The sequence below is a fragment of the Suricata suricatta genome, chromosome 12 (assembly GCF_006229205.1).
Source record: "Suricata suricatta isolate VVHF042 chromosome 12, meerkat_22Aug2017_6uvM2_HiC, whole genome shotgun sequence".
In the NCBI taxonomy this organism is placed as follows: domain Eukaryota; kingdom Metazoa; phylum Chordata; class Mammalia; order Carnivora; family Herpestidae; genus Suricata; species Suricata suricatta.
Genome location: NC_043711.1, coordinates 101,400,876 through 101,410,615, shown reverse-complemented (window position 1 = coordinate 101,410,615; position 9,740 = coordinate 101,400,876). Strand labels below are relative to the sequence as shown.

Sequence of the window (9,740 nt, the reverse complement as noted above, 5' to 3'; positions counted from 1 at the left end):
CCTCACCTGGTGCCCAGAGCTGGGCACTTGGTGGGTGGCAGGGCCCTTGCTCACAGGGCCGTGGCCTCACCCAGCCAGTTCTACTCCCTCCCTCGTCTCTCCCTCCCCAGGAGCTTAGGCCTGACTTAGGAGGATTTTCCTAGGGGAAAAAAGGCTGAGTACTGGGTAAATATTGGAATGGGGCACCGGGTAAGATCAAGGCCTCTGGGGGCACCTGGGTGGCTTAGCCGGTTAAGCGTCTGACTTCAGATCAGGTCATGATCTCGAGGTTTGTGAGTTCGAGCCCCATGTCAGGCTCTGTGCTGACAGCTCAGAGCCTGGAGCCTGCTTCGGATTCTGTGTCTCCCTCTCTCTGTGCCCCTCCCCCGCTCATGCTTTGTTTCTGTCTTAATAATAAATAAAATATTTTTAAAAAACGATCAAGGCCTCTGAAGACAGGCAGACCTGGCTGGAATCTAACCCCATGATGTCCTAGCCACAAGATCTTGGCAAAATGACCTGGCCTCCCTCTGCCTCAGTTTTCATGCCTGTAAAACGGGAATAGTGATAGAAACTAATTTGTGCGTGTGTGTGAAAATTCAATTAGAAGAGATTGGTCATTTTATAAATATTAAGTTAGAGATGTAATTTTGTGAATATTAGGTTATATGGTTGAGGTCCTCAGAACTCCTTGCACATGATAAACATCTACTCATCCTTAACTGTCATTTTTTGAGTGAGAGAGAGAGAGAGGGAGAGAGAGAGCGCGCACACGTGGAGGGGACAGTGCAGGGAGAGAGAGAGAGAGAGAGAGAGAGAGAGAGACAGAATTCCAAGCAGCCTCCATGCTGTCAGCTCGGGTCCAACCTGGAACTTGATCTCAAGAACCATGAGATAGTGACCTGAGGAGAAATTAAGAGCAGCCGCTTAACTACTGAGCCAGGGAGGCACCCCTGAACTGATTCTTTATCACATGAAAGGTTATTACCATCTATCAAATTCAACCACTGAGCTAAGAATTGGTCTTTGAAACAATTATTCAACACGTGCATATTGAACCGAAGTCCCGGTGTCCTCCACGAGGCACAGGATACCTGCCCGGTTTCCCCTTCCCCTGTGGAGCTCAAGTCCTTGTCGAGGAGACAGAGGAGGGGCTACGATGGAGCAGAGCCCGTGGTTACACGGAGAGAAGCGTGGCACTCAACAGCGTGCTTCTCGTGGGTTCTACCCCACGCCATCGGCCTGGCACTGAGTAGATGCTCAGTAAACGTCCTTGGAAGGGATGCATGCCACTGCACAGGCACAACACCCTACAAGGTCCCTGCTGCTGCAGCAGGGGCGGGGCGAGGCTGTGCGCCCGGCCCGGGGCCCAGGAAGCATGGACGGTGGCACCCGTACTCGCCCCTGGGGGGCAAGACCCGAGTCCCCGGGGGCCGCCCCACCCTCCGCTCACCACGTGGATTTAAAACCCACGCGGCAGCCAGGCTCCTGCCCCTCCTCCGCCATTGGGCGACGCCGCCCTCACTCGTGTCCAATCGAATGCCAGCTCCCGGAATCCGAACTTCGGATTGGCCCGTCCGCTGTGTCACTTTGGGCGGCCCCTTGCCTGGCGCCCGCCTCCTCCGCGGCTTGACTCTGAGTTAAAGGAGCCGCGCGTGTTGCTTCAGGGGCTCTGAAGTAACCCCCCCAAAATTTTTTTTAATTAACGATCGTTGTAGAAAACACAGCAAACAATGTAAGAATTATGTAAACTTCGTTTAATCCATTCCACAAAGCTAACCACTGTTAACATTCTGGCATCTAGCATTCCAGTCTTTCTTCTAAGGACCTCATTTCGTTTGTGGAAAATTGCGATGCCGTTCTGCAGCCTATTTTCACATTTATTTTATAAATGACTTTTCAAGTCACCATCAAATAATCTTTGAAAACATTGTAACGAACGCTTTTTCTTTGACCTTCTTTTATCCTATTAAACGAATCCCCCCTTTTCTCTTTAGTTTCACTTCTTACTAAAAATGAAGATGGAATCAATATTCTTTTCCTAAAGAATCAGTTCTGCGATGGTTTCTTTAAAATGTGTTCCTAAAATGGAACTAGAGGCTGATGAAACCCATACCTTCAGGCCCTAAGACATACTGCAAAATTGTTTTGCATTCATTCATTCAGTGGATATGTATTACGTGTGTTAACTGATGGGGGCCACTGCCTGGCGGAGACAGCTGGAGCCACATGACGCCCCATTCCTCTGGATTCCAACAGTGCTTGTCTGGTGTCCTAGAGGCCCCAGGGACATCGGAGCATCTGTCACAGAACCAGACACGGAGGACACACAGGGCACAGTCCAGCTGAAGTGAGAGACACTGAAGAAAGCAACTACGAGTCACGAGAAATTTCACTGGGGGTAACTTTGCCAAAGGGAAGAAGGTAATTCTGGGGCTCGCTTATATTTCCTGGAGACTGGGAGCTCCCAGAGCCCAGAGCCTGCGGTAATAACACGCTTCTCAAGGGCTGATTCTTGTCCACGCCCTGTGCCCTGTGGCCTCACATTTCCCATCCAATCTCCCCAGTAGCTCTGAGTACCTTTGTGATCTCCATTTTATTTATTTATTTAAATATTTATTTTTGAGAGAGAGAGAGAGACAGAGAGAGAGCATGAATCGGGGAGGGCAGGAAAGAGGGGGACAGTGGATCCAAAGCAGGCTCCACACAGACAGCAGAGAGCTCAAGGGGGCTCGAACCCACGAACCGTGAGATTGTGACCCAAGCCAAAGTTGGAAGCTCAACTGACTGAGCCACGCAGGTGGCCCAGTGCTCTCCATTTTAAAGATGAGGAAACTGAGGCCCGGGGTCAGAAATTAACTTCCCCAATCAAGAACATGATGGTAGAACTAGGTGTTTGTTTGGCCTCAGTTTGGGGCACGCAGAATTCAATGTTTGGGGAAGAGGTCAATGGATAAGCGAGCTCCCCAGAGGGCAAAGTCTGTGATGGCAGAGCCCAGCCTGACCTGTCACCGTGGGCCCCCCCCGCTGTCATATGCGGTAGTCTGTGTGTAGCAGGTGCGCTGCCAGCGAGCCAGCCAGCCCTCCCTCAGTCCCCGGGACACACCCGGCCACCGCAGCCCGTGCACACACCCAGCTCCCTCCCATCAGCCTCCCCTCAAATCCAGCCCCAGAGTGCGGCAGCCCAGCCTGGCCCCCAAGTGCCTTCTAGGCCACCGAGAATCACAGTTTTACATTATTAATCGCTCCTCACGCAGAACTTCTCCTTCACGAGAACAGAGACACGGACCATGTCTTCTCGGGCGTGTCGGGCCGGTAACACCAGCTGGAATGACGCACAGTTCTTCCTGGGAGCGTTTCAGACATGAGTTGAATATGTCTGAATGAGTTGAGTCTTCTCTCAGCCTGTGCGAGAGGTCTGCATATTATGTTATTTACGGTACCCAAAGACCCTGCAAGACTGGAGCCAGGGGTCAGGAACAGGCTCCCAGCTCCCCCCCACCCCCCCATCCCCCCTTCCCCCCCCACCCCTGTGCATTTTACCAGCAGCTTGACTTGGCCAAGTGTGGTCCTCATCTGGGCCTCGATTTCCCCACCTGCCAGAAGATGGGATTTGGCTCTAATGTTTCCTTCTGCCCTTTCCTTCTGCCCACCCTTCATCTCCCCGCCTTGTCCCAAAGCCCCGTCTTCTCTGTAGACCCCAGGTCCCTGTCGGAAATAAGAAAGTGGACTGGAGGAAAGAGATGTCTGCCCCAGTGGGGGTGCACCTATGACCGGAGCAGGCAGCTTCTTCAGCTGCGCTCCTTATCAATATCTAACTACGCACAGCACAACCAACAAAACACACGGCGTACGCATACCCATGCCCCCCAGCACGGGGGTGCACCAGGATACACCCCACACATGTATGAACCACACACATGCATCCACACACCCGCGGCACACAGTCTACACCCCACTGCATCTTTATGGTTGACTTCTGGTTCTTTCTGGTTGTTCTCCTTGGTGGGCACTGGCCAGGCTTCTGGCTTCCGGCTCCTTGGCTAGAGGTTGGTCATTAGCTGAGCCTCCAGGGGACTGGCAGTGAGAGGTGCGGGCGTGGGGGAGGGGGGAAGAGAGAATCACCAGCAAGCAGCACAGGCAGCCCTGAGGGTGACCTGCATGTGATTATGTGTGGCTGCCATCCACCCACAGAGTGCCCACTGCAGGCCGGACCCTGGTCGTTTGCCCGCCGGGGGTGCATCTGGGAACAAGATGGCTGAACCGTCTCCCCAGAGATGCCCCACGAGTAGAGACAGGCCGGGAACGTGCCACCACATGGGTCTGCTGCCGCCAGTCACTGTGCTGAGGACTTGACGCGCACACACCGCCCCTCGCTGTGAAGTACTGTGTCCACCCCCCACTTAGGGGTCAGGTGCAGGCTCAGCACGGGGAAACAATGTGCCAAGGTCACCCACGCAGCCTTTTGGCCACAGACGCCCACAGGGGCCTCTCGGAGTTTGGTCTTCACCACCCCCCTCCCCGGCGACCTTCTGCCTCCTGCTCCCTGCAAAAGTCAGCTCCTCTTCATCTTCCAGGGGAGACAGAGCCAATGGGGGCCCCAGGAAGCCCAGGGAAGGGTGCTGCCAAGGCCCATGGGTGGAGGTGGGGAGCCCAGGCAGAGGTGGTAAGGACAGAGGACAGGGGCACCATACGCTGAGGCCCGTGGGCTCGGGGGCCCGAAGTACCCATATGCACATCCTCCCCCGCCTCGTCTGTGGGCCCCCAAGCCTCCGTGTTCCCATCTGTCAAATGGGAATAACGAGGTTAGCTTGGACCTCCTAGGGCTGTTGTAGAGACCCGATGAGCTCACTGGAGATCCTGACGTCTACCTGCAGAGTGGTTAACCGGGTGACTACGAGAGACGAGAACAGGGCCCGGTTCCCAGCCTGTGCCTGATAAACACATGTTCTGTCGGTGTCTGGACACAACACAAGTCCCCGGAAGTGGTAAAACACCAGCTCCAAAGATGCTAAACCGGCAATGTTGGAAGGCAGAGGAATCCACACAGAGGATTCGGGGAGAAGTGAACCCGGCTGGAAGGCATTTCCAAAGGGGGCTGGCCGAGCTGCCCAGGGCAACTTCTGAAGAGGCAGGTGGGTGCGGCAGGGCTGGGGTGACGGGAGATGAGGGGCAGGGCCGGACCCGCTGCACTCTGCCGTGTCCCCACTGCCCGCAGCGGCCCAGGCCGTTTGTTGACTCAGCCACTTTGCACAATGCCCGGCGGACACAGTCGGGACACGGCCGGCCGCCCTCGGCCCAGCCCAAACCCACGCCGGCCTTCCCGGCTTCCCGACTGGCTGCCGAGGCGGGTCTGGCCCCCACGCAGCTGCAGGAGACGCAGGGCCCCTTGTTTGGAAATTATTAATTATTAAGAACTTCAAGACAGTGAGAGCAGAGCATTAACCCCAGCTTGGGACCCTTGTGAGAGAGGACCCCCGGGACCTACACGGGTCACCTTGTGAAGCTGGCGTGGACTCAAGCCCAGCCAGCAGGGTCCTGTCACTCCCTGCAAGCCCTCCTTAGTGGGGCAGACAGACCTTTTCTCTCCAAAGAGCCCCCGTGGCGGTGACCCAGCCCCGCTCAGGGCGGACAGTAGCACTGTCCTGTCTGGAGGCAGTCCGTCTGGCCGGTCACTCTAGGACGTACACCCATTTCACAATCCCACACCTGAACCGGGCTGGGCACCTGCTGCTCCCGACCTGGGACTCCGGCCGCGCTGTCCCTCCTGCCCAGAGAGGCCCCTTCTTGGGCTCCAGCCGCATCCAGATCGAGTCCCTCTGTATTCTTTCCAGCTTTGCACCCAGTGCCTCTCTGAAACCATCCCCAGACTTCTGCATTTCCACCTTTGTTGTCTGTTTTGCCTACAAGAATACGAGCCCCCGGAGAAAAAGGGTTTGTTTGTACCTGGCTCTAGAAAGATGCTCAGTAGCTATGAGTTGAATGAAATGCCACCTCCTCAGGGTGGGCTTCCCTGATCACCAGCCTGGCCTCTAACTCTGAGCTTGTTGGTGAGTCTATAGCCTCTCGGGCCCTAATCTGTGTGACGCCCTCCCCCCTTGTTGCATGAAGGTGCAGATTTTTTTTTGAAGCTTATTTATTTATTTTGAGAGAGAGAGTGAGAGAGAGAGAGAGAGAGGAAAGGCAGAAGGAGAGGGAGAGAGAGAGAATCCCAAGTGGGCTCTGCACTATCAGCACAGAGCCTGATGCAGGGCTCAATCTCACAAAGCCAGAGATCACGATCTGAGCGGAAAACCGAGAGTCAGATGCTTAACTGACTGAGCCACCCAGGTGCCCGGAGGGTGGGGACCGTGTTTTGTTTGTGGCCCTGTGCCTGGTACCCAGCAAACAGCCTGGCACTGAACCGGAGCCCAATATTTGCTGAATGAATGAAGGAAATTTCTTTCCTTGACTTACAGCCTCGCTGCCACAGACTCCAGCTTGTCCAGCGGATTCGGTCCACCCTCCAGTGCCCACACTCCGGAGGATGTCTTCCTACACTGCACCATTCACGCCTCGGCCGTCTGCGTGACCCTGGACAGATTCAGTGAGCTCTGATCTCTTCTCCCTGTGCCTGGCCTGGCAGTGGGCACTGTCATCCTCCTCGCTGAGTTCCCTGTGCCGCCATGCCTCGCACACAAGGGCAGCCAGATTTAGCGAATAAAAACCCATGACGTGCAGTTAAATTTGACTTTCAGATAAGCGACATAAACATTTTTAGTATAAGTATATCCCAAATACTGAACAGGGTTTACTTATACTAAACATGCCTGTGGTTTTTCTGAAATGCCCGTTTATCTGGCAGCCCCAGGCACACACAAAGACCCATGAGTGTGGGTTCTCTCAAGTTTATGGTCCTTCCAAAGCAATTCCGTCCTTTCCTACTACCCACGTTAGCCAAGGGCCCGATCGTGGGGTGAAGCCTTCCCAGGGAATCCTCCCCCGCACCGTAAACAGGAAAATAAACCGGTGCTGGCTCCTTCTCTCCTGGTTGCCTCGAGGACTGCATCATCTAACCACTAGCACACATTCCACCTCTTACACACTTTCAGGTCACCACCCCGCCATTCCTGTCACCCCCGCCAGCGACACCGTTCAGGGGGCCATTTTGCAGAGGAGGAAACGGAGGCAGTAGCGGTGAAGGTCCTTGCCAAGGTCATGGGTCCCACTCATCTTTGGAGATGGCCGTTGTGACCACCAGGCCTGACTCCCCACTTCTGGAACCAGGACACAGACCACTAAGCAGTTCCGGGGCCGCCATTAGGACAGCGAGGTCACACTGTCGGCGCTCAGCGAATGTGGCCAGCTCTGCTGTCCCAGGACGGTCAAGCAGAGGTCAACCGTGCAGGTAGGTTGTTGCTGTTGTTTTTTTTTATCAGTTGAATTCACTGGTTATTTTTGCCGGCGGGTGGCTCAGCCTCGGTTGTGTAAATGCTGCTTCACTTCCAAGACCATCAGAGTGCCCTGATTTCTCTCCGCCCGAGAGCCCAGAGCATCTGGGAGCAGCTGAGAGGACCGGGTGGTTCCGGCCCGAATCCTCAGCACCTGGGGCTGGAGCCCCTCAGAGTTTGTTAACTGAGTGAAGAGAAGGAACAGCTGAAAGGGACGGCCATGACAGTGGTCTCTGGGCCAGGAGATGAGAGGGACCCATGGTTGTCCCCAAGCCCATTCTATATATTTAGGGTCCCTCAAGCAATGATCAGGACCCTCCAGCCTTTCCTCCAAGCCGCAGAAGCCAAACTGTAGCAATGGGGCAACTGGGCGGCTCAGTCGGTTGAGCGTCCGACTCTGGCTCAGGCCATGATCTCACGGTTCGTGGGTTCAAGACCCACACTGGGCCCCGTGCTGACGGTCAAAACAAGTCCAGTAAAAACAAAGAAGACAAATTGCAATAAGACCTGCCGGCGAAATCCATCCCTCCTCAAGGAAGGAGCTGAGGCTGTCCAGCCCGTGGCCAGGGCGCCCCCCATTCGGGCCCTGAGCACTGCCCACCTCCTGGTCCTCGGGGTTGGGCAGAGCTCTGAGAGCGGGCTTCTCTTCCCAAAGGCTGGTCAGTGCCTTTGCCCCTCCCCTGGTGCGGGGCACCCGTGGACTCCTCCATAAACCCAGAAACCCCCAATCACCCCTAGGCTTGAATCTTCCAGAAAAACTTTTCTGCCAGCCTCTAACGAGAACAAAGGACATCACTGTGACCAACTGCCCAGAGGGCTGTCACCCACTTCCTGGGCTGGCTTTCTCCAAGTTCTGCAAATCTCTGGGTTGGTTACCGTCTATTTAAAAGGAAATAATAATTTTTAAACACCCTTCCTACCCTGGCCCAGGGCAAAAGGAGCCTCTGCTCATTACTAAACTCCAGCAATTGCAGGGATATGTGGAAATTTAAAGAAGGAGAAAAATAAGTGGGGGGTGGGGTGCAGAGCCCCCAGGGACCTGGCTTGTGTGAGACTGGAGCCCAGGGTCCTGTAGTCTGAAGCGACCAACTCCCCAGGCCCGTTCCCACGCCTGTTCAGTGGGGACAAGCAGTTCTGCCTCGAGGAGTAGGTATCGGGTTGAGTTAATATTTGGTAAGTTTCTGGCACGAGGTAGGCGCTCCCCGAGTGGATGGAAAATACGAGATTTTAGGCAGCGGTCTCAGAGAGGACACACCAAATTGTGGAGAGTTTGGGGACGTGCCAGGGAGAGGGCCTCTGACGTAATATTTTAATATCTTTTTAACCAGGAGAATGTGCTCTTGTAGCACTCGTGTAATTAAAACTTAATGAAATAAAAGTACACCCCCGCACTTCCTCCCCCCGTCTTTGAACTCCGGAGGCGCCCCCCCCACCCCAGCCGGTGGCCCCTCGGGCAGCAGACAATGGGAGTGGATTCGCCCCGGGGCCTGCGGGCTGGGACATTACACAAGTCCCCGACACGTATTTACATGACAAGGACTCCCGGGCGTTTCTCCGGGCAGTCCGGGGCGTGTCTACGCGAATTCCAGTCTTACCCAGTCGACCGCCTTGGGGTCGGGCTAAAGTGCGCTCGGGGCGCCGGAGGCTAGCGGCCTCGTGGGGCTGCAGACCTGGAGGCGGAGAGTTTCTAGCGAATTAGGTAACGGGCGATCAGGGGGACCTCCCCCATCTTCTCCAGTTCTCCTACCCTGAATCTTAGGGACCTCTTTGTGGCGGCCGGGGTAGGGGGCAGGCTTCTCCTAAACCCGGGTCAACAGCCCCGGGGACCCAGAACGCAACCGCAACGGGCGGGGGCGAGCCTGAGACGGAGCGCGTGCTGGGCGGGTGTTCCAAACTGACCCCAGAAGGGGCGGGGACGCTACGCCCCTCCTCCGTCCCGCTGGTCCCGGCTCTACGCGGGCCGCCTCGCTCTGGCCCTTTAAGAGCCCGCCCCCTTCTCTGTCACCCCGCCCCGCGGCCCGGGGAGGGGGGTGCGGGGGAACCTCGGCGGGGATTGGCGCAGCGCGCGCCCCCTCCCCGGCCCCCGCGCGGTGGGAACCGGCAGCCCCGTCTAGCGCTGACGTCAGACCGTCTGCCTGCCTCCGACCGCGGTCTCGGAGCGAAACCCGATCTCCTTGGACTTGAATGAGGAGGAGGCGGCGGCGGCGGCGGAGGCGCTCGGCTGCGGGAAGCCAGCGGCAGAGGCTCAGCCCAGGCGGCAGAGCGCGCCCCGGCTGCCAGCCCATTTCCCGGACGCCACCCGCGGGCACTGCCGACGCCCCCGGGGCTGCC

General features: G+C 56.3%; 1 protein-coding gene across 1 annotated transcript in view; it reads left to right on the top strand.

Moving 5' to 3' along the window:
- The first annotated feature begins 4,821 nt into the window (after positions 1–4,821).
- Positions 4,822–9,740, top strand: part of PMEPA1 (prostate transmembrane protein, androgen induced 1) — a 58,420-nt gene continuing 53,501 nt past the window's right edge. The window contains exons 1-3 of the mRNA XM_029917976.1: positions 4,822–4,869; positions 5,198–5,370; positions 9,035–9,108. Coding sequence (XP_029773836.1) covers positions 4,822–4,869; positions 5,198–5,370; positions 9,035–9,108 — 295 coding nt within the window. The remainder of the gene's footprint in view (positions 4,870–5,197; positions 5,371–9,034; positions 9,109–9,740) is intronic.